The sequence below is a fragment of the Enhydra lutris genome, unplaced genomic scaffold (genome assembly GCF_002288905.1).
Source record: "Enhydra lutris kenyoni isolate GAN:26980312 unplaced genomic scaffold, ASM228890v2 scaffoldscaffold43, whole genome shotgun sequence".
NCBI lineage: Eukaryota > Metazoa > Chordata > Mammalia > Carnivora > Mustelidae > Enhydra > Enhydra lutris.
In genome coordinates, this window is record NW_019154127.1 from 14,441,947 (window position 1) to 14,465,316 (window position 23,370).

General features: G+C 57.8%; 1 protein-coding gene and 1 long non-coding RNA gene across 5 annotated transcripts in view; one reads left to right on the forward strand and one right to left on the reverse strand.

Annotated features, from left to right (window-relative positions):
• Window positions 1–11,352: 11,352 nt before the first annotated feature.
• LOC111155759 lies at window positions 11,353–16,237 on the reverse strand. The gene is made up of 3 exons (XR_002641156.1): window positions 15,852–16,237; window positions 15,434–15,670; window positions 11,353–12,624 (listed from the first exon to the last, which is right to left on the reverse strand). It is a non-coding gene; the product is annotated as an uncharacterized LOC111155759 (long non-coding RNA).
• A 617-nt stretch (window positions 16,238–16,854) lies between these two features.
• Window positions 16,855–23,370, forward strand: part of LOC111155710 (family with sequence similarity 207 member A) — a 29,939-nt gene continuing 23,423 nt past the window's right edge. For all 4 annotated transcript variants that reach the window (XM_022516030.1, XM_022516031.1, XM_022516033.1 and 1 more), the window contains exons 1-2: window positions 16,855–16,996; window positions 19,182–19,290. In XM_022516030.1, coding sequence (XP_022371738.1) covers window positions 16,859–16,996; window positions 19,182–19,290 — 247 coding nt within the window. In that variant the 5' untranslated portion in view covers window positions 16,855–16,858. The remainder of the gene's footprint in view (window positions 16,997–19,181; window positions 19,291–23,370) is intronic.

Consider the following 23,370-nt stretch of genomic DNA (forward strand, 5'->3'; position numbering starts at 1 on the left):
GGGATTTGAGTGGGGACGGGGGCAAGGAGAGGAGACACGGATCGATGAGGTAAGCCAGACGCCTCCAGCCGGAGCAGGACCAGGCACCCGGCTCCCCGCACTGTGCACAGACGCTCCGCAGAAGCAGGCAGACGGACAGACGGACAGACCCGACACGGACGTGAGGGTGGGGACACAAAGGTGAGCAGGGGAGCAAGCAGAAATGAGGAGGCCTAATAACTGCAGGTTTTAAAACAGACGTAAAAATAGTAAGAATCGGAAACAGAAATCCCACAGGACCAGAGCCGGAGATCAGGGAGCACGCTGCCGCTTCTGGTGGGCATCAACGGACGTTTTGTTGGGAAGTATTTAATATTACACGTAAGAACTATCAAAAAGCCTTCTTAAGGATATAAATAGGATGTATACATCTGAGAAAAAAGAAAATATGACAATTTTTGTTTTAAAAACGACAAGAGAAATAGAAAAAATAAGATTATAAATTAAAAACATACAATAAGATATTAGGAATGAGTTTTTTTTCTTAAGATTTTATTTATTTATGAGAGAGAGAGAAAGACAGAGTGGGGGGAGGGGCAGAGGGAGAGAGAATCCCAAGCAGACTCCCTGCTGAGTGCAGAGCCCGACACGGGGCTCGACCCCACGACCCTGAGATCATGACATGAGCCAAAATCAAGTCAGACGCCTAGCCGACTGAACCACCCAGTCAACCCAGGAATGGTTCCACATGTTCTAGCATATTCCAGAATTTCAGGAACCATAGCACCTAGGAGGGGCTTACCGTCTCCCACTTCGAATAAACAAATCATTGCATCGGGTCTTAAAGATAAAGAGACAGATCAGTTCCAACTACACGCTCTCTATCGGGGATCCGGACGGTAGAGAACGATGAGAGAAGAGCAAAGAAGCACAGACTGGGAATGTCCCCACACCACGCCCGGTGCAGCCTCACCAGATAAAGCAGTGACTGTCGCTGGCCACCACACCACAGAGACGATACCACGCACGGTGCACGCGCCTTTGTGGCACAATCTGGGTGAAAGGGCAGTACAAATTTAGACACTAATAAAATAGACATCACGATTGTCACTTCTGCACCGAACTCGGACCAAGACTTTAGATCTACTACGGGGTTACAGGAAGAACAGGGGACAGAGGCATGTGTGTGTTAAATGACACCACAGGGATTCAACCCGCAAAACCCCGGAGACAAACCACAAAGTGCCAGGGAGAAGAGTGGGGGAAGGAGACCCGGCTCAGGAACCTACGGGTTAAGAGATTTAGGAGAAAAGCAACCAATCGCAATGTATGGAGGGCGTGATATTAAGAAACTATGGTTGGGGCCCCCAACGGGCTCCATCGGTTAAGGATGCGATGCTTGATTTCAGCTCAGGTCATGAGCTCGGGGTCCTGGGGTCGGGCCCCGCACTGGGCTCTGCACTCAGCACGGAGTCTGCCTGAGATTCTCTCTCCCTCTGCCTCTCCTCCCCCTGTGCCCGCTCGCTCTCTCTCAAATAAGTACATAAATCTTCAAAGAAAAGTGCTGTTAATTTTCTTAGATGTGATAGATTTTGTGATTATACTCAAGAGTTGTCGCCTTTAAGAGTTACACACTGAAGTATCTGCGGAGGATGAGGTGCCATGTTCCAGATTTGCTGCCAGATAATGAGTGGGGGGAGGGGTGACGGAGGGAGGGTGGGAAAATTAAGAAGATGTTCGCCTTTCCATACACGTAGGCCCTGCTCCTGGGTCCCCAGGGAAGCTATAGCTGGACATTTACCCAAGGTCAAAATGACTCAGCAAAACCTCGAAGCATGGGCTGTACTTCTGCTCCGATTCTGCCCCGAGCACATACCATATATCTGCTTCGTTGAAAAAATAATCAAAAAGGACCATTCCAAGCATAAAAAGAAGAACAACAAAAAAACCCTCCCTGGCTCCTATAAGATTAAAGTCATGTAGCATCACATACACTAAGAATGTTCTAGAATATTCCTGAATTTCAGGAATCATGGCCCCTAGGAGTGGGTTAAAGATGAGACAGTCTATTGTTTTCTGGAATGCACTTCGTCATGGTGACGGGGAGCTCTGTGTAAAAACACACATAACTCCACACCAACGCTTGTCCCTGAGTGCGGTCATCCCGTGAGCACTGTCGACCTGGGCAGCTGTCCTCGCACGCGCTCCAGTAAAACTCTCCTCTTTTCTCTTTAAAATGTTTAAAAAGTTTTTTTCATTTTGCACCAGCCGTGGGTAAGGCTATAAAGAAAACAAGACTGGCCACGTTGAAGATTGTGGAAGCAAATGTTGAGGGCATATGGATTCATGAAACTGTTCTGACAACTTTCGCGACTGTAAATTTTCTGGAGTAAAATTTTTTTTAACTTTAAAAAGAAGTGTAAATTTGCTGAAGGAGGATACTTTCAGTTTTGCAAGATGAGAAAGTTCTGGAGATTGTTTGCACACAATGTGGACAGAACATCTGAATTGCACACTCAAAAATGGGAAAGATGGTGGGATACATGGTTAAATTTATGTTTTGTGTTTTTTTCTTAAGATTTTTTAATTGTTTATTTGTTTATTTGAGAGAGAGCGTGAGCAAGGAGGAGAGGTAGAGAGAAGCAGATCCCCGCTGAGCAGAGAGCCCGATGCGGGACTCCATTCTAAGACCCTGGGATCGTGACCCGAGCCAAAGGCAGATGCTTCACTGACTGAGCCACCCAGGCATCCCTATGTTATGTTTTTGTTTTAGTTTTTTACCACAGTTAAAAAGGAAAAAGTGCAAAAAATTCTGTCTATCAGATAAACTTAAATCAGACACTGAAGGTCAAAAATAAAGGACTGGATGATAGACACATCACGTGCCAGGGAATACTAACAATTAGGTAGAAATGATATCAAAAGGCATAACTCAGGGGGCACCTGGGGGGGCTCCATTGGTGAGGCCTCCGACTCTTGATTTCAGCTCAGGTCATGATCTCAGGGTCCTGGGATTGAGCTCTGCACTGGGCGTGGAGCCTGCTTAAGATTCTCTCCCTCTGCCCCCACCCTCTCTCTCTCTCAAAAAAAAAAAAAAAAAAGGTATAATTCAAGGCAAAAAGTATTAAATGCTTAAGGAATGATGGAGGTCGTGGAATTTATCATCCACAAAGAAAAAATAGTTGCAGGGGCGCCTGTGGGGCTCAGTGGGTTAAGCCTCTGCCCTCGGCTCGGGTCATGATCTCAGGGTCCTGGGTTCGAGCCCCTGCATCAAGCTCTCTGCTCGGCGGGGAGCCTGCTTCCCCCTCCCTCTCTCTGCCTGCCTCTCTGCCTGCTTGTGATCTCTGCCTGTCAAATAAATAAATAAAATCTTAAAAAAAAAGAAAAGGAAAAAAATAGCTGCAAAACACCTAGAACAGAAACTGACAAACACATAAGCCAAGGGACCCAGATGCAAACGCAGCAAACGTCTTTAATGTCCTTCTCTCAGAAATGAACAGATGAAACAGATGCAGAGGAGGCTTGTGAACACTTTGAGGGTTAAGACCTCTGTAACTGACGAGCAGATCATGTATTAAGCCACAGAGGACATCTCGACATGCTCTAAAGCACCAAGGTCACAAGGAGGCAAATTCATGGGCACAGTATAAGAAAATCAGATGTTAACCAAAGGGTGACAGTGAAGAAAAAACCCAGCATCCTGAGACGCTGGCAGCAGACCTAACGTAGGATCGGTAGACACAGCACGGGATGTTCGTATGGCGGGATAATGCGCGGGAATTTAAGTATTTTTCTGGAGCTGTGTGTATCCGCAGGACACATCTCAAAACCTTGACCCTGAGGTTCTCTAACGCATGAGTTGCAGAAGGTTGTATGGTGTGACCACACAGCCCGCGTGATGCTGGAGACACCCATATGCCCATGAATCCTAAGTTCAGGACCGTAGTCACCGCTGAAGGCACAGGGGAGAGCAGTCCTGGAAGAGGAGTGCAGAGACCTTCAATTTTATCATTTTAAGAAGAAAAAATGCTGGGCAAAGTAAGGTAAAACGTTAAGATCTGACAGACTAGGACGGTGGGTATGTGGGTGTTGATGATGTTGGTCTTCACACTTTGCTGTAGTCTTGAGATTTTTTTTTTTTTTTAAAGGAACTAACAGGGAGTGACTACAAATGAGCAAGAGGAGTGTGGGGTCACGGAAATGTGCTAAAATTGGGCTGTGGTGATGATTTCACAACTCTGTAAACTTGTTAAAATCATTAAGTGGTATACCTAAAGTTAGTGAATATAGGCATGTAAATTCTACCTTAATGAAGCTGTAACAAATGAAACAAAATGAAGAATATTTAGGAGTAAAAAGAAGTCACCAGGAGCTTCCAGTCCCTCCTGAGACCAAGCAAGCACACTGCCCTCCATCTCTGATCACAATTAAAAATATCACACAGAATGAAACAGAACAATTTTCTGAAAGATAGGGGCGAGAAATCAAAACTTCATGAAAGACTGATATGGGGGTGTCCTGCCCCCCAAAACCGCTGGCTTAATTCAAGGTATCCTGTACCCCAGAACAGCATGGTGCATATGGCCAAGAAAAGCCCTCTTTTCTGGACTCTGGGCTGGGAAGGGATGCCCTGATGGATAGAGAGAGAGGGAGAAATGCCTGCTTTTCTTTGTCCTAGTCTTGCCTTAGAGGCAATTCCTGCCCTAAACCTGTGCTCCCAAGAGGGTGGGAGCAGCAGATTTTATTTTATTTTATTATTTTATTTTATTTCAGCAGAAGCTACCGCAATCTTCACTGTGGCCCAGGGTAATGTAGCCACAGGAGATACTCAGCAGTGTGCGGACACTACAACTCCCACGTCACAACCAGAGGAGCAGGGAGGGAGGCCTCTGGAGGCAAAGAGTGTAGGGGATAAGAAGGAGGTCTAGAAAAAGATCCCATGAAGCTTAGTATGATGTTCTAGACTCACCCTTGAGCTGGACATGTGAGGAAAGGCTTTGAGCATTGAAACCTGATACAGACCATTGCCAAGGTCAAAGACTGGCCCCAGGGTCATGCAAGTGTGAGATGTATCCAAATAACACTATGAAGATTGTGAAAACTGATCTCATGTGGGAACCACAGCCTACAGGAAGCAGATCTGAACTTGTGGTCTGCTTCTAATCAGGCTGACCTGACAGCAAAAACAAAAGGAGCAAGGTTGGAGATTTTGATAGGATCCAGAGACTTATTAAGTAATACTCAAAATGTTCAAAATACAATCCAAAGTACTCACATGGCAATAACACCAAAGAAAATCTCAGGAATTTGTAAGACAAAAAATAATGAACGATACTAACTCTGAGATGATCCGGTGTTGAAACTACCACAGAAAGCATTTAAATCAGTTATCATGAATATGGTCCATTAAGTAAGGAAAACACTCTTGAAACAAATAATACAAAGGTAAAAATTTTCAGCAGAGATAAAAAAAAACTATGAAAAAGGATAAGATGGGATTTAAATTAAAAATACAGTGACAGAGATTTAAAAAAATCATTGAATGGTCTTAATGGGAGAATGGTGAGACGGAAGAGAGTGAGTGAACTTGAAGACCATTATGAATGACAAAGAGAAAAAAGAGATTGGCAAAGACAGAGCCTGGGCCCCTGCAGGATAACATCTGCATTACTGAAGTCCCAGAAGGACAGAAGTGAATGGTTGATAGAAAAAGCATTTGAGGGGCACTTGTGTGGCTCAGTGGGTTAAGCCTCTGCCTTTGGCTCAGGTCATGATCTCAGGGTCCTGGAATTGAGCCCCACACAGGACTCTCTGCTCGGCAGGGAGCCTGCTTCCCTCTCTCTCTCTGCCTGCCTCTCTGCCTACTTGTGATCTCTCTCTCTCTCTGTATCAAATAAATAAATAAAATCTTAAAAAAAAAAGAATGAAAATTCTTCAAACCAAGCAGAGAAAAATGACACATTCCATGCAGAGGAACGAGCATTGAGTAACTGCAAACCTTAGAGGTTTGCAGCACCAGAAACCACAGAGGCAGGGACACTTGAGTGGCTCAGTGGTGAAACATCTGACTCTTGGTTTCAGCTCAGGTCATAACCTCAAGGGTCCTGAGATTGAGCCTCGCATCAGGCTCCCTGCTCAGTGGGGAGTCAGCTTGAAGATTCTCTCCCTCTGCCTCTCACTCCACTCACTCTCTCTCTCTCAAAAATAAATAAGTAAATCTTTAAAAAATATCATAGAGCCTGGGGGTGCCTGGGGGGTTCAGTGGGTTAAAGCCTCTGCCTTCGGCTCAGGTCATGATCTCAGGGTCCTGGGATGGAGCCCCGCATCGGGCTCTCTGCTCAGCGAGGAGCCTGCTTCCCCCTCTCCCTCTGCCTGACTCTCTGCCCACTTGTGATCTCTCTCTGTCAAATAAATAAATAACATCTTTAAAAAAATATCATAGAGCCTGGATACGGTGGCACAGCGCTCAAAGGAAAGGGCCACCAGCCTTGAATTCTCCTGCAGTTCTCTTATTCCCCACAAATGAAAAAGTAAATACATTCTCAGATGGAGGCAAAGTGAGAAGATTAGTCTCCAGCAGATAAGCTCTAACAGCAATCTTAAGATTTCAGAGGGAAATGATACTGGAAATATAGATACTGAGGAATAAAGACAGAGCAACAGACAGGGATAGAAGAAGAAGGAAGAGGGAGATGAACCACAGCAGTGCTGATCAGTGGAAAACAGGGAAGTACTCTGCTAATTTCAATCACACGAGCTGTCGCAGCAGTGAAAACCATCGATAGTCCGGTGGGGCTTTACTTAACCGTAACGGGCCGATTCCATGAGGTGTAAGGTTTGTAAATGGGCACACACCTAACAACAGGCTCATGGCACACAAACACTGTAAGAGCTGCAAGGAGAATGGGGCGAACGTACACTTACAAGTGCAGTTGTCGGTGCCCCCTCAGCAGTCTGTTAGAAAGGAGACAAGTGCAGCAAGTACACGGACGATCTGAAACACGTCAGCCAGCAGCCGCAGGGTGTGCGTGGCACCTTCAGCAAGGAGGACAGACTCCTGCACGCCTCCAAGAGAACCTAAATCACTCCCAGTATGTTCTGTAGCCAGCGTGGAGTTTAACTAGAAAATAACCAGAAAGATGTAGAGAAATCGCCAAAGAGATAACACACTTTTTTTTTTAAAGATCTTATTTATTTATTTGATAGAGAGAGCGATCACAAGTAGGCAGAGAGGCAGGCAGAGAGAGGGGGGGAAGCAGGCTCCCCGCTGAGCAGAGAGCCTGATGCAGGGCTCGATCCCAGGACTCTGAGATCATGACCTGAGCTGGAGGCAGAGGCCCAACCCACTGAGCCACCCAGGCGCCCCCACACTTCTTAATACTCTGTGGGTCAAACAGAAGCCTCAAGGTAAATTAGAAAATATTTTGAGGGGTACCTGGGTGGCTCAGTCATTAAGCATCTGCCTTTGGCTTAGGTCATGATCCCACGGTCCTGGGATTGGGCCCTGTATTGGGCTCCCTGCTCGGCTGGGAGCCTGCTTTCCCTCTCCCACTCCCCCTGCTTGTGTTCTTGCTCTTGCTGTCTCTCTGTGTGTCAAATAAATAAATAAAATCTTAAAAAAAAAAAAAAGAAAATATTTTGAATGGAATGAAATGATATGCTGCCGGTCGTACTACGGGATGAAGGTAAAGCAGCTCCTAGAGGCAAATTGATGGCATTACGTGAACGTATGAGAAATTCAACAACATGAGTGAATCCCAAGCATTCTTCAAGTGAAGAAAGTCAGCAGAACAGAGACTCAGTGGACACTGGGAAGACAGACACCAAAACCACACGAGATACCATTTCTCATCGGGGCAAATTCAGAAAGATGGTGAGGTAATGGGGGGTAGTTGGTGTCACTTATTTAAGCGGCTAATATGCACACCGTTTGTCCTTCCTGGTAACCAGGACCACAAAGTGTCTGCGTCTTTATTGGGTCATTAGCATCTATAACATAATTAACTTACATCTAGTAATGGGGAAACGTCCAGGTAGACCATGGCACATCGTCTCCAGCACCATGGAGCAGGCGAGACCAGGGTGTGGTGCCAGTGACTAGGGCAGCGAGGTGGGAGACAGGGAGTCCTGGGGTGCGTGCCAAGGGGTTTCTCCATCCAGGAATAATGGTGTGAAACAGAGGAAGTGATGGTCCCACCAGCGGAAGCCTTTGTGGGGCGTGAGCATGAGAGACGAGGCTTGGTGTTTTGAAAAAAGCTGAAGCCAGGGGTGGAAGAACAGAATTCTGGGAAAAATCTTTTCCCCAAAGTCCCAATAAATTCCATCTGTGGTCACTTCCCTCTAGCCTTCTAGTAAATCAACTCCATTTCATCCGGTGTTCGTTGAGGACGTGTTGCCTGGCCCAGTGCTTTGTTAGATGCCCAGAGGGCATGCAGCCCGCGCCCTCCAGGACACCGTGGCCCAGTTCAGGGACGAGCATGTCACAGTGCTATAAGGCAGAAAGAGCGGCGGTCCCTCAAATTATTCTGGGCATGGGGTGGGGGGAAGCGGGCAGCCTAAGTGATGTAAAACAGAGGAAGAGATGCAAGAGGCAGCTGTTTCCATTCTTTTTTTTTTTTTAGTAGCCTTTTTTTTTTTTAAAGATTTTATTTATTCATTTACAGAGAGAGATCACAAGCAGGCAGAGAGGCAGGCATAGAGAGAGAGGGAGAAGCAGGCTCCCCGCCGAGCAGAGAGCCCGATGCGGGGCTCGATCCCAGGACCCTGAGATCATGACCTGAGCCGAAGGCAGCGGCTTAACCCACTGAGCCACCCAGGCGCCCCAGCTGTTTCCATTCTCTGGCTGTCCCGAATGCTGGCCTGGGCACCCGCAGCCCCACTCCCCACCCCCCAGCCACGTTCCCACAATACACAGCACTAAGAGGTCTCAAAGATTAAGAAATAGTTTAATGATGGCCAAAGTGAGGCTCCCTTTATAGAGACTCCCAGGCACACTGCGGTGTCTTAGCCGAAGCTGGGAAAAGTCTGGAGAGCGAGGCAGCACAGCCCACGGTGCTGTGCGGGTATGACGAGCCAGGCCTGAGAACGGGGGACCCACTCATCAGAGGAGGCACCGGGGAAACACAACCCAGCACTCAGAAGGCAGAAAGCAGGGGCGCCTGGGTGGCTCGGTCTGCTAAACGTCTGACTCTACATTTCGGCTCAGGCCATGATCTCAGGGTCCTGAGATCCAGCCCCAAGTCAGGCTCTGTGCTTAGCTGGGAGTCTGCTGGGGATTCTCTCTCCCTCTGCCCCTCCCTCTGCTTGAGCAGTCCCCTGCGTGCTCCCTCTCTCTCTCAAATAAATAAATAAATCTTTAAAAAAAAAAAAAAAAGGCAGAGAACAAGCTTGGCTCTTGTTCTCAGGCCAAGCTTGGCCCAAGCTGCCGTGACGTGGTGGCATTCGGGCCAACAGCAGGGCTGTGACAACATTTCCCAGCTGACACCCTCCTATCCTGCATCCCTTTGCGACTTTCGCCTGCCCCAGCTCTTGTCCTTTCGTGACCACTCCCCGATCTTCACTTTTATTTTCTTTTCAATTTCTTCCTCGCAGTAACTTCCTTCTGCAGTGTTGATTCAGCTGCTGCTCCCTTTATGGAGCAGGAAGGGGGTGGAGGAGCCCGCGAGGCAGCTGCAGAGGAGGCGCGAGCATGCTCCCGGGGGGTGGGCAGAGCAGAGCGGAAAACACTGTCAGCCCCGCCAGGTGCTCTGAACAGTTCTGTCCCTGGAGCCCCCACAGATCCAAACCAACAGGCAGAAAGCCACACTGCCAGGGCCACAGAGATCCTTACTGTCAACCAGGCCACAGGGGTGCTAGGGCAGCCAGGCGAGCGTAGAAGGTAGGGAAGATGTGTGAGGGGTTGGGCCCTTTCCAGCCACCTACTGTCCTGGATGCTGGCCTATGTGTCCTCATCCCCACTTACTACCCAACTACACCTTCATGTCAAGCAGAAGGTCTTTTCTCCTTGGTCTTCCTCTTTCTGGCTTCCTCCTTCCAACTCAGCTAAAGGAAAGACACCCTGAGGAGGCCGGGGCAGAGGCTGGCCTATGGCCTGAGCAGGGACTGCCCAACCCTCACCAGAACAGAAAGATTAACCAACAGACTTGACTTTGTGGAAGGTCACACTGAGGACCTGTTGGAGGGCAGAAGACTTGGCTCCTTCAAAGGAGATTAAGCCAGAAAAAGTTAAGCAATTATCAACGCTGGGGGAAAACCAGAAGTTGTATAAGGAAGAAAATGTAATTCTAGAATGTTCCCTTGGCTCAGTAGTGCACAGTTACACTGTCAGAATAACCAAAGCACTGAGCCCAGGTTAGAAATGGAACTGTTGAAGGGCACCGGGGTGGCTCAGTCGGTTGAGTATCTGCCTCTTGATCTCAGCTCAGGTCTTGATCTCAGGGTCATGAGTTCAAGGCCCATTTTGGGCTCCATGCTGGACATGGTGCCTATTTCAAAAACAATAATTTAAAAATGAAACTGTTCATCGTTCTACAGAGATGTGATGAGCGGGGGCGTGAGTAGCTAACATCCTCATTACCACAACAGGAAGGTCATAATGCCTTCCTGGTCCCCTGGAATCCAATTTCTCCTTTCAGTATGAAGACCGGGCTGACAGGTGGGGGTTCCAGGAGGTCAGGCGAGCCGTCTAACCCTAACCCAGGTCCCAGGGTCATTTCTCTCCTTATGGTACCTACCAAATTGCCATTTCCTGTTCAATTTGTCATTTCTTCCAATGTCAAATAAAGCCCCTTTGGGCATCTTTAGGGACGTGTGCCCACTGGACGTCTTGGCTGCCTTTGTCAAATCAACTTTGTACCTTCCAACCCTGGATTAAGGAGCTCAGTTTCCATGTTTGCCTTCTAAGCTCCTCTGGCCGTAGGGGCCTGGTTTGGGGGCATGGATGCTAGGCTGAGAGAGGAGCATGGACTTGGGGTCTGACAGATGGGGCCACTGGTAGCAGTAGTCGTCTCCAGACAGCCAATCCCTTTTCTTCCTTGGGCCCCCATTTCCCTCACCCCCCTCCCACTGTGAGGACAAATGAAGACATATGAAAGGGTTCCTCAAAGGGCCTGGCACACACAGCAGGTGCCCAATAAGTGTGAAGTTGCAAATCATCAGAAAGATGGCAGCCACAAGGTCCCAGGAAGCATGGAGCTCTCAATCAAATTACAGCAGATTTTTCTTTTTTTGAGGGGAGTGTCTATACCTGGAGTTATAGGAAATTTCTTTTGGGGCTACCTGGATAGCTCAGTTGGCTAAGCATTGACTCTTGATTTCGGCCCAAGTCATGATCTCAGGGTTGTGAGATTGAGCTCCGAATCAGGCTCTGTGCTCAGAGCAGGGTCTGCTTGAGCTTCTCTCTCCCTCTCCTGCTGTCCAGCCTCCTGGCTGTGGTAACAAGCAGTCGCTTCTGGCCTCGGGCTCCCCACCTGTCCATGAGGTCAGTGATCACTGGCCTCCCCTCCATGGGTGTGAGGTTATGGGCCGACGGGGACAGAGAACAGGCCCGGCCCAGAGAAAGTGCGGGAACAGCAGGAGGCATGTGTCACGGGGCTGTGGCGGAAACTGCTCTGCGGCACCAGGGAAGCCTCCGACCCGCCGCATGTAAGCGAGCTTAGCTTGGCTCAGAGCAGGCAGAGCCCTGCTCCATACCAGTGGCTCCCTGGGGAGGCCGCTGGGTGGGAGAGGAGGAAGTACACACAGGAACCTGGAAATCCCGGCCTAAATGCTGGGCAGGGTCCGTGTGAGGAACGCACACCCGGGGCCCACGCCCAGCCCGTGGATCTCAATCCTGATGGGGGCGGGGCCCGAGTGTCTGTTTCACTGGCTCCGGGGGGTCTGATGGGATGCTGGGTCCGGAGCCCTGAGCAGACTCTGAGCCCCGGGGCTGCTGGGCCTGCACTAGGAAGGCACTCGGTGCTGGGGAAGAAGGATGGGAGGACCTCAGGGCCCAGGACAGAACCAGGATCCCATGAAGCTGAAGTCAACCCTAGGGGCCTTTTTTCTCTCTCCAAAAGCTTCTCTCTTGGCCTCCCACACCAGTTTCAAGACTACTCCTCCTCTGCGGAGGAGATCCAGGCATTTTATTCTGCTCCCCAATTCCCCACCAGCACCCCCCAAGCCCCAGAGGTCAGTGTTCCTGTGCCTGTCCCCCTGGGTCCACATCACCCTCGTGGGCAGCCAGCTGGGGCCAGGGGCCTCCTTTCCCGGTCTCCCGTGAAGTGCTCCAGCTCTGCCCACCTGCTTCCCGTCCCCCGCCTTGGATCGGGGTCCCAGCCGAGAGCTCTTCCCCAAGGAGCTATCCAGGAAAATCTCACCCTCCTTCACCTGGGAAGCCCTTGCAGGCTAGGGGCAGCCTTTTCCGTCCTCTTCTTCCTGTCTTCTCTCTCAAGAGAACAGCAGCACCTTTCCAGCGTGGGGCCCCGTGGTCAGTCTTGCTTCTGGCCCGCCGAGGAGCAGGCAAGTGAGCAGGGCTGGGCCACTGGGCTCTGGGAAGCCCGGACGGCAGTTCCAGGCCCCCGCTGGGCAGGTGGCTGCGAGGCCTCAGCCCAGTTCCTGAAAGGTGGGGGTGATGGGTCCGCCTCTCGGGGTGCTGAGATGAAGAGCCTGGAAAGGGGGAGGTGGGGCAGGGGTCAGGGCCCAGCGCCCAGGGCCCAGCCCACTAGGGCTGGTGGAATAAGATCCAGCAGAGGGGTAGGAGAGGAAAATCCCATTCCCGTGGCGGAGCACCCAGGAGCCGCCTAAGCTGGGGTGAGGCTCAGGTTGGGGGGGGGTTGGAACATTTGCCCTAATCTGGGTGTGACCCTGGCCACCCTCGGAATTGCCCACTGAAGCTCACATGGGTAGGATGGGGGGGCCGGACTGAGACCCAGGGCTGTGTGCTGGGTGGGCTCCAGGGAGACCTACCCCTTCTCACGCCTGAGCAACATGAAAATTTCACGTTTTTAAAAAGCCGGCAAGACCCAGTCAGGTGGGGGAAAGGCGCTGGGAGGAACTGACGTTCATGGCCAAGCACCTCTGGGCAAGGGGGTCAGAGGGATTTTAGCTGTTTAAAGTAGGTTTCTGTGTTTTCCAAAGTGTTTCCGACAGCCACGTGTTAACTCTGTAATCGGAAAAGGACGTTAACTATAAACTGAGTTCATCGCACCGTCAAACGTCGGCCCAAGCTCTCCGCCTAGCTCGAGGGAGGGAGGGCTGGAAGGAGAGGCCAGAAACCGAGCTGGACATTTGGGGCCTGGGGCTCTGCGGCCGCCCCCGGAGGGCGATGGCGGGCCCCACCCCGCAACCCCTGGGGGCAGAGCGCGCTGGCGAAATCTCGACTTCCCCGGGCCTCTTCCTCCCACCCCTCGCTCACCACTTCCTCCAGTCAACCCCCGGCATCACACAGTGAGTTGGACACGTTATTTTTACCCAGAAAGTTTCCAAATTCGGGAACTGCACAGCCCCAGAGCATTTGCATCTGAACTTCCTGTCGCATTCTGGGCATGGACAGGCGCACACGGTCCGCCCTGCAGACGCGCGCAGGGCCTGGGGCCCCGCCGCACTCTCCAGGAGCCACGTGGGACGCGTGCGGTCCAACTCCTGGAAATTCCCCTGGTTACAGAGACGTTCAGACCACAGCAGTCCCGCAGAGATTCAAACCGATCGTTTTAACCCCTGAAGTGTCCCAAGCAAAGCCAAAGGGCACGGGGGTGTGCCCTCTGGGTGGCGGAGAAGGTTCTGAGCGTGGCCTCGGCGCTCCTCGCCCAGAGACCAGGCCAGGCGGAGGACACCGGGACCTGGCGCCTGCCTTAGTCTCCCAATTTGTAGCTGCGCGCCCAGTGGGGCAGGTGTCGGCCACACACCCTGCAGCATGGCATCTCCTTCCCAGAGTCGCTGGGTCCAGGACGCTGGGGAGGGTCCGGAAGATGGAGGAGGGGGGAGGGAAAATGCCCTCCCATCCCTGCGCCCTCGAGCACCCAGGCGGGGCAGGATGGGCTGGGGTTGCACGCAGGATTTCGGCCCTGCCAACCCCACGCCGACCCTGAGCCACGAACCAGGCCACATTTGCTGCCTACATTCACAGGGCCCTGGAGCCCACTGAGCCAGCTGCTGCGGGCGCGCCTGGGGCTCTGTCTCCCCAAGAACCCCGCACTGGCACCCTCACTGCGGAAATGGGGAAACAGCCCCAGAAGTTCCTCCCTTGCCAAGTCAACCTCAAGCCTGGACAGCTCCCTGGGGGCGCGTGCAAGGACCTTCCTGCCAGGAGTGGGGCCTGAGGGCACCCTGAGACCGGGACTCAGGCCAGGAAGGGGTTGAAGGGAGTAGAGTGTGCGGGGAGAGGGGCAGAAACGGGCTGAGAGGACACATTTCCAGGGCTGAGTGTGGAGCGTTGGGGCGAATTTATCTGGACCCAGGTTGGCCCCGGCTGGTGGCAAGGGGGTGGCCATGACACCCCGGGAAGGAAGTCCTGACTCTGGGCACTTGGCGAGGGCAGGGTTAGGGCACCGGCCTAGGGCCAGGTAGGGCTGGGAGTCCAAACTCCGGGGCTGTGACCGGGCCCAGGCGGCGTCAGAGCTGCGAGGGGCTGCACTACGGGGAGCGGTCGCTGGCCACCCTCATGCGCAGCCTGGTGGGGTCTGCGGAACGGGTTCTTCACTAGGAAGTCCCTCACTGAGGGCCCGGGGCGGGGGGTGGGACAGGGAAGGGCCGCGGGGGTGTCTGCACCTCCTGGGATCCATCCTTCCGCGGCTGCGTGGGACCCCAGGCCTTGGCGCGCGGCGGTCTGGAGACGGCCCGTCCGCAGTCCGAGGGCGGAGGCCGAAGGGGCTCCAGGCCCTGGGGAAGCGGATTCTCCGGCAGCCCCACGGCCCTCCAGCTCCGCCCGGAAACCCAAAAGCCCAGGGTGCGCGCAGAGCGGGCCGCGAGCGCTCTCGGGCGACCGAAGAATGAGTCAGGGGAAAAGCGAAGAATCCCGGTCCCCGCTGAGCGCCACGAAGGGCAGAGCGGATGGGGCGGGGCCTCCCGAACCGAGAGCAGAGCCGGGCGGGGCGGGGGGTGAAGGAGGGGAGGATTCTGTTTTAAGATTTTCACTACATTTTCGGGTGGAGATGGGGAGATCCGGCTGCAGATGGAAATGTGAGGACAGCAGGGTCGGGCGTGGGACGTGTGGACAGGAGGAGGTCAGTCAGGGACCGCGGGACAGATGGAGAGAGAAGAGGCCCCAGGACTTTGGAAAACTCCTAGCTGACCCATTTTGTTGGACACGTTTTCTTTGTGTGGAGAAAACTTGCACTGCACAGAAGAGGCAAAAAGAAGGCCCTAAAACTGAAGGTGTCCCCGCCCGGGGCTGACCAAGTGCTGAGTGCCCACTGCGCTGCTCACTGCCTCACAGGAGGTCCTCCCTAGAGGAAGCAGGTCTCTCCTCTCCACCGACCTGGGCTGGCAGACGGCGAGCCGGGACCCACGCTGGCAGCTCTTACAGTGCGGGGATGTCAAGCCTGAGAGGGTCTTCTGGGGTTTCTTCCCGGGACATTTCTCTGTGGCTTCAGCCCAGGTCCATGCTGTGAAGTCACCCCTGTATGTTCAGGCCTGGTGTCTCCTTCTGCACCTATGAACCGCCTGGTTCCCTGTTGGGCCATTCTGGAACGGGACCGATCGGCTCCTGCACAGCCTGGCCAAAGACACAAGACATAAGTCCTGAAGGGACCTGCTCTCCCCCCAAGTAGGACGTGCCCACTTGCCATAGTCCTGCCTCTTCTAGCACACTGTATGCTCAGTAAAGCCTTGAATATATAAACGGTCACAAATTCCAGCCCCTTACGTGGCCTTGAGTCAATCACAGACCCCATCACCTTGGCCTTAAGCAGCTGATGTGGTCATCTGTCCAGTGTCCTGCTGGGGAGCACCTCTGTATCCCTCCTGAGTAACGGCACCCGGCCCTGCCAGCAGCTGGCTCCTCCTTTCTCAAACTCATCTGTGCACGTGGGCTTCCACCAGGCTCCGGCCATGGTTGAGCCGTGGGTGCTGACTCCCACTGTGGGGGGGACACGGTGTGGCTAGTGTCCTGGCTGAGTCTGGGCTCCCGTGTGGCCCCCACCGCAGCCCTTTTTGTGCTGAACTTTGTTCTGGACTCATCAGCCTGTCCCCAGCAGCACAACGGGGTCCCTGGGGATGGGAGTCACCCCCAGGCTGCTCTCCTGAACGCAGCCGTCCGGGCCGCATGCCCTGGAGCCCGGAGCCCGGAGAGCAAACCGGGGCTGTCCGGAGAGCGGGGCTCCCCAGCCTGCGACCCTGCCGCGCTTCACCGGGGCTGGGGGAGGTGGGGTGGGAAGGGGCGGGTTGCGCCAGTTTCCAGGAGCCATTCGGAGGAGTGAGTGAGACGGTGTAATTGTCCAGTCAGGGCGGATGAAAGCAGACGCGCCGGGTGGACCACGGGTTGTTGGGGTTCCCCTTGGTGTCCGGGGGTCCCCCCGCATACCGGACTCCGCTTGTCAGCACATACAGGCCCGCACGGCCCCGGCCTCTGAGTCCTGCTCTCCCCCGGCGCGTTTCTGAAAGGCACGAGGCCGTGGGGCTGACACACTGCGCATTTCCAGCAGGCTTGGTCCGCGGCGCACCTCGTCCGTCGCTACCCCAGACCGCAGGACCGCAGCGGCGGTGGGGCGGGGCGGGAGGCTGCGGGGCGGGGCGGGGCCCGCGTCCTAGCCCCGCCCCCGTCCGCGCACCTGCGCGGGAGGAGCGCGGATCCTAGCAGCCCGGCTCCTGTTTCCGGCCGGGCCGCCCGCGTGGAGGACCAGCTTCCGGCCGGCGGGGCGGTGCGCTGTCCCGGCTTCCGGCGGCCGGCGGGGTTGGCGGGCGCATGGGGAAGGTGAGGGGGCTGCGGGCCCGCGTGCACCAGGCGGCGGTGAGGCCGGCAGGGCAGGCCCTGTGCGGCCCCGCGGCCCCGGCCCGGGAGGCGGCCCCTGCGCAGGCGGCGGCCGGCGGGCTCGGCGCGAAGGTGAGCGACGGCGCTGTGGGCGCCCGTGGCGTGGGGCCGCGCGGGGTCGGAGTCGGGGTCGCGCGGGGTCGGGGTCGGGGCGGGGCCGTGCGGGGCCGGGTGTGCGCGGACGCGCTCCGCCTGCCGCTTTCGGGGCCGGGGGCTCGGCGGGGTCGGCGCGCCTCGCCGGGGCGGACGCCGGCCGCGGCCCCGCACGGCTCCGCACGGCCCCGCAGCGCGGTCTGAGCCCAGGACGTGGGAGGCCGCGGGCGGCTCGGCGCGCGGGGCTGGGGCGCGGGCGGCGGGCGCTGGGACGCCTGCGAGCCGCGCGGTCTCTGGGGGGGAACACCGGGCGGCTTCGGGTGAACGAGCGTCCAGTGACCCGGCCGCCCGCGCCCCAGCCCCGCCCCACGCGGCAGCGTCCGGCCAGCGGGGTCCTGCCCACGGCCGAGCCCTCGGGGCGCTCGCGGTACGGGCCGAGGTCGCGCGCCGGGGCGTCGGGGTCAGCGCGCGGGGCCGGCAGGACGGTCCGTCACCGCGACAGAAGCCCGCGGGGCGGCCCCTGCTCTCCCCCGCTCGCCCGCCGGTCGGAGCCGCGATGACGGGGAGGGGGCGGCTCTCAGCGTCCCCTGCAGCAGGTGGGGGCGGGCGGGGTCCCGGCCTCTGGCTCGCCTCGGACTGGAGCCGGCGCTCGTGGGGGGGGGGGTCGTTGGCCGCCGCGGCCCTTCCCGAGGGGGTTCTGTGAGGGGCGGGGTCCAGCGCGGTCTGGCCCAAGCCGCGGGTCCGGGGCTCTGACGCGTCGGTGAGCGCCCCGGGCGGATGGTTGGCGGGAGGCGGTGGTCGCGCTCTCTGCCCCCGTCTTGCTTACGTGCCTGACGGAGACACGGCGGGAGGGGGACAAGCAGGCTCCCCGCCGAGCAGGGAGCCCGTGACCTGAGCCGGAGGTGGCGCCCCTGCAGCCGCGGCTCCATCCCCATCCCCGTCCCGTGCTGGCCAGGCCCGGAGGGGCCCCGCGCGGGCAGAGTCCTGCTGATCCCGACCGCAGCCAGCTGGGAAGGAGCCGCCCACGGAGCCGCTGTCCGCTCCAGCCGGACCGCGACGGCAGAGCGTTGAGTTGTCACGTGGAGACTGTGGGTGCGAGCTCTGGAGTGTGCAAGAGGAGGGGCCGAGAGGAGGGCGGCGCTGGGCCTGTGGAGACGCAGCTACAGGGGCTGCTCCGGCGGGGAGCACGCGGTCTCCAGTCACTGGGCGGCACCGCAGGCCCCGCAGGACACCAGCAGTGTAGCCCGCGCCTGCTACGGGAAGTTCCGGACCTCTGAGGCCGTGAGCGCGGAGCTCCCCTGTGACGGTGTCCGGATGGCCGCGTGGGGAAAAAGGGAGTCTTGGCTGTGCGCCACCACGGCCCCCGGGTCAGCAGGGTCAGCAGGCTGGCCCTCACCTGCTGCGCGGCCTTCCCCGCGCCGTCCTCCCAGCTGCCTCCCAGGCCCAGCTCTGTCCCTGTGAGTTTTCCGACGTCTCCTGTGCACTGACCTCCCCTCCCGCCCGGAGCTCCTGAGGCGCCAGCTCTGGGCCGCAGGCCAGCCCTGCACCTTGGCGCTCAGGCTGGTTTGTGCTCACCACAGGCCTGTCTTGGTTTGTGACTCCCCTGGGGGTCGACGCTGCCCCCCCCACCCCCCATGCCTGTCCTGGAATGACCCGGGGGAGGGGGAGCCTGGGAGGAGGGCTCTGGCTCAGCACCGTGTGTGTGGAGGGACTGGGAGGGTTTTGGAGTCTCCCTGTGGGCTGACCGTGGTGGGAAGCAGGCCTGGGCAGAGACGGCCGAGGCGGGACGGTGGTCACCAAACGGGAGAGTGCCGTGGGGAGAAGGTGGTGCGGGTTCCAGAGGAAAGCTGGCTCCTGTCACGGTGCTTCTGAATGTTGACCTTCCGTTCACAGTCCGTACCCATCCAGAGCCCGGGCTAGGAGGGTCCCCACAGCAGGAGGAGCAAAGCCCGTTTGAGGCTGGTGGGAGGGAGTGCTGCCTTAGAGGCCCGGGGCCCAGGGCTCAGCTCTGGGGGGCGAGGGTTCCCTCCCCTAGGCTCTCCGTGGAGGAGCTGGCCTGGCCCGGCCCATTGGGAGACCCCACTGGGGGCTCTCCCTGCGGCGTGACCAGCCTCGTGTGTACTCTGGAGCCGTGGAGAAATCTTAGGGTTTCTTTCCTTCTTAGGAATGGGCTTTCACAAGCACCGATATTTTCGCCGGGACGAAGATAGACCCCAGCGCCTTGGTGCAGAAGCTGGACCCGGACGCGAGGAGTGTTGCTTCCATCAGGAGAGGTGAGCACGCGGGGCTGAGGCCTGGGCGTTCAGAGCCTGGTCCCAGGCCACGTCTGAGACACTCACGTGTGGGCCAGGGTAAGGCCGCTAACCTGTGCGTGTTTTCAGAACGGCAGCGTCTTAAGCTGAACTAAAGTAGAAAGAGCGGCGTAAAGATACCCGTGTACGCATCTCTCTTCCGCCACACGCCGAAGCGCACCGTCTCACTCCCAGGTTCTTTCAGCGCGTGTTTGCAGGGCTGTGGAAACACGCATCTAGTGCGTGAATCCGCGGGCACTTGTTCTTTATCGTCAGGTAAGCACACGGTGCTCCCGTCATCGTGATGTCCTGAGAATGTCTTCGTAGACATCGCTGCGCGCGGGGGCACCCGTCCCGTCCCCGCTGCTGCCCGACTGTATCGTTTTGTGCCTTCCGGTGTGGGGCAGGTCATTTTCCCCAGCGTGCTTCCCCATGCGGGACTTCGCGGGGTGCTTTTCTGACGGGCTGCTGCTGGTCGCAGCCCTTGGGCGCGGTGGGCTCTGGCCTGGACAGGGCACGCTGCCACCGCCGCCACCTGGAGGGAGGCCTCCCCGCTGCCCCGGGGGCGGCACACGCACGGTGGGGCGGTTGGGCGATGGCGGCGTGTGAACCCGGGCAGGGCAGGGCTGTCTGCGCAGACCCGGGATCCTGCTCTGCTGGGATCCGCCCGTCTTTTCACCTTGCCGGAGGGAGCCCTGCTCTGCCTTTCGGTCCTGAGAGTTGCAAGGCTGTGTCGTGCCGCGGCCCGCGCTGGTCTCTGCGGCCCCGCGGTCCTCGGTCCGTTCCACGTGCGCGTTTCTGAACTCTCCCCGTGTCGGGTAATGGCGTGGCTTCCAGGTCTTCATAGCGTTCGGGTTCCGTCTCCTGCTTGTCGCCTTTCTCAGGGCTCGTGAGCTGTAGTTTCGCAGCTGGGCTTGTGTCAAGCCCTTAGCCTGGGGTTACGCACGCCGGGCCGTGCGGTGGCTACTGTTTGACAGGAGATGGGCCGTCCTGATCTCCTCGGCTTCTCGGTACGTTGAAGCCTGTAGGGGAACCGGCCCTGCGTTCTCGGCCAGGAGCTGAGTGAACCAACAGAAGACAGACGAGAGGAAGAGGGTATCGCCCGGGGGGAGCCTCTGTGAGAGGAAACTCCACGGGGCCGTCGGAACTGCGGCTTCTCTGGCATCTTAGCGTGGAGGCTGATCCTGTAGGCTTCCGAGGGCACAGACGAGAGGGTAAATCCAGGAGGACTTAGCGGAGGAAGGGGCATCGGTGCAGGTGCAGGCAGAGGACATCGCAGGACAGGGACCCCTGCAGTCGTTTTCAGGATTTTCTGCTTTGAGTCAGGAAGGGGAGCTCTGGGAGGGCCCCCTCCCGCGTCTGCCTGTAGCTGTGGGACGCCTTATGGTGGCCCAAGGGCAGGCTCGTCCCTCACGGGCCCCCAGCTCTCTTGGAGGACGCCCGCCACACAGCGGGTTGCAGCTCGGGCTGTGTCCTGCCGGTGTGAGCCTCTGTGCTTCCGCAGGGCCGCGGGGGCCGCGGGCACTCAGGCCTCTTCATCGACCAGCGCGCTCGCTGTTCTGTTCTCGTCTGTCCGCGTGGACGGCTTCTCCCCCCTCGCTCGGCCTCGGGTGAGAGCTCTGTGTTCAGGGTCGCTCTTCGGGGTTTCTGAGTCACCGTGTGGACTGTGCCTTCAGAGAGCGGACAGACGCGGTCTTCCCACGTCCCCCCACCCCCACGCCGTGCCACCATGTGGCCTCTCCCCTGCTCTGCCTGCCTCTGTGGTGGCTGTGCGGCTGTTCGCCTCCTGCCCGTGGGGTGGGCTCAGGCGTACTGGTCCGGCCCCAGTCCGGGCCGCACAGGCTGAGCCCTCCGTGGGGTGGGTGGGCAGCGGGCAGGAGATGGGCACCACTTGGCGCACGCGGTCTCCTCCTCGTGTGCTCCTCACGGTCCCGTCTGTGGCTGACAGCTGGAGCGGAGCGGCTGAGCCCAGCCAGACCCGTTGCCGCGGCGATGCGCCCTGGGCACCTGTCCGCTCCGTCCCGGCGTACGGTGGAGGCAGCTTGTGTGTGGCTCTTGTTCCCGTGGCCGCTGACGCACCACCGTCAGCAGCAGCAGCCGCGTCCACGGGTGCGCACCTGGGCTCCCCCTGACCCGAGGTGGTGGGGTCGGCGGGGTGCTCTGGGGCCCTCAGTCCTGCACCCGCCTCCGGCCTGCCTGTAGTGGGGGCTCTGTGAGGGGCTGGCTTTAGGGGCAAAGCGCGGGAGGAGGCGTCCGTGCTGCGGAGTCCCTGAGCAGTGGCGGGAGCCGTGGGACAGAGCCTGGTCCTGCCTCGGCCGCTGCCAGTCCATGGTGGCGGCTGCTGGCGATTGGGGCTCCCGTTGCACTTAGGGGTCAGCTGAGCATGGCATCTGCCGGGCAGGCGCGCTGCGTGGCCTGCCTGGGAGGGTCCGGTGCGCCTCTCACCGTGCTGGCCAGGCAGCGCTGCCCTGCCTGCGAGGGGCCGGCGTACTGTGTCCCCCTCGTGGATGATACGGGAGGAGCTGGTCTGGGCGCCGGACCCTCTGCGGAGCTCAGAGGGATGAGGCCCCATCCGGGAGTGAGAGTGACAGCAGCGCCTCCCTCGGGTTCCCCGCAGGGCACGGTGGCCTCTCCCTCCATGCCTCTCCTCCCCTGAGCAGCGAGAGCCGCTGAGGCTGCGTGCCCACCAGCATCACGGGGACCCCAGCTGGACCTGCCGGACCTTGCCGCCGCCGCCCTCTAGTGGTCTCCACGTCAGGGAATCGGCCAGGAGCCGGTGGGTCCTGTTTGGCAGCTGTAGGGGCCCAGGGGCCCCTCCCGTCTTCTCCTGGACCCTCTTGAAGACTGTAGACCCCAGCCCAGTCCTCTCGGTTCTTCGCTCTGCATGAGCACGTCCTTCCTGACCTGACGGGGTCCTAGCAGCCGCTGTGGTCCCGCGGGAGCCCCCGGAGTGGCGGCCCCTTAGCACGTCAGCGGGTCCACCCGCAGAGCTGGGGCCTTGGCTCGTGTCTGTGCTCACGGGGAAGGAACTCCGTTACCTCTTGGCTTCGCACTGAGTCCGAGGGCTCTGTAGAAAATGCCGGACCACACGGAAAGCGTGGCCGCCCAGAAAGGGCACCACGTTCTTCCCAGCAAAGAGAGCAGTGCACGTCCGGGTGGCGTGAGCCGGAACACCACGGGGAAGGCGCTTGGGTGTCTTTATGGGGCGGGCAGTCAGATGGGGTCCCAGGAAGAGGCAGGAGGAGCTCGGGAGAAACGTGTGCTCTGCTCTCGGGTCCTTGAGCCGGGGGCACGGCACAGTGGGCCTCGCGGGCGGAAGTGCCGGGGAGGGGGGTGGTTAGGAGACGGAAGACGGGCATTGGCTAGTCCGTGGCCTCTCCCCAGCCAGGAGAGTGTGATTTTAGGATGTCACACGTCATCACACACAGAAAACTAAGCAACGCGAGCAGAATGAGAGGGCCCGGGCTTCGGGGTATGGAGCTCAGCGCTCGGGCTGTGTCGGGAGCTCTGCGGTCTTTGCAGTCGGCGGAGCCAGGAGGGCCTCAGGTAGAGCCCGGGTCCTGGGGACCCTGAAGTGGGCAGGTCGCCTGGGGCCGAGCTGCTGCTGGTCAGGGACGTGTGTTCAGGAGCCTCACGAGCCGGTGGCCTCCAGCAGGGCGCCGGGTCTGCAGGTCTGTAGGCCGGAGGCGGCCGTGGTGTCTGCCTTCCGAGTCCTGCCCGGTTCGGTGCGGGTGGGCCGGGTGGGAAGTGCTGGACAGGGCGCTTGATTCCTGTCGCCGCCCGCCTGGGGCTGCCGAAGCTGTGGCCCCTTGCCTGCCGGCCTGACGCGTCCTGACGGCTCAGATGGCGGCTTTCGGCCTCCCCCCGACGCCGGGCCGCCCTCCCTGCCAGCGGCTCTTCCGCCTTGGCCTGCATCCCCTTGTCTCCCGACTGACCGGCGCCCTGGGTCCTGGCGCGCTTTGTGGCTCGCCGGGTTTGCCCGGGGGCTGGTGGCCTGAGGCAGGCGCGGGTTCTGTGGAAGGTGGCGTCCGAGGACTCGGCTGCTGCTCAGTCACGTGCTGG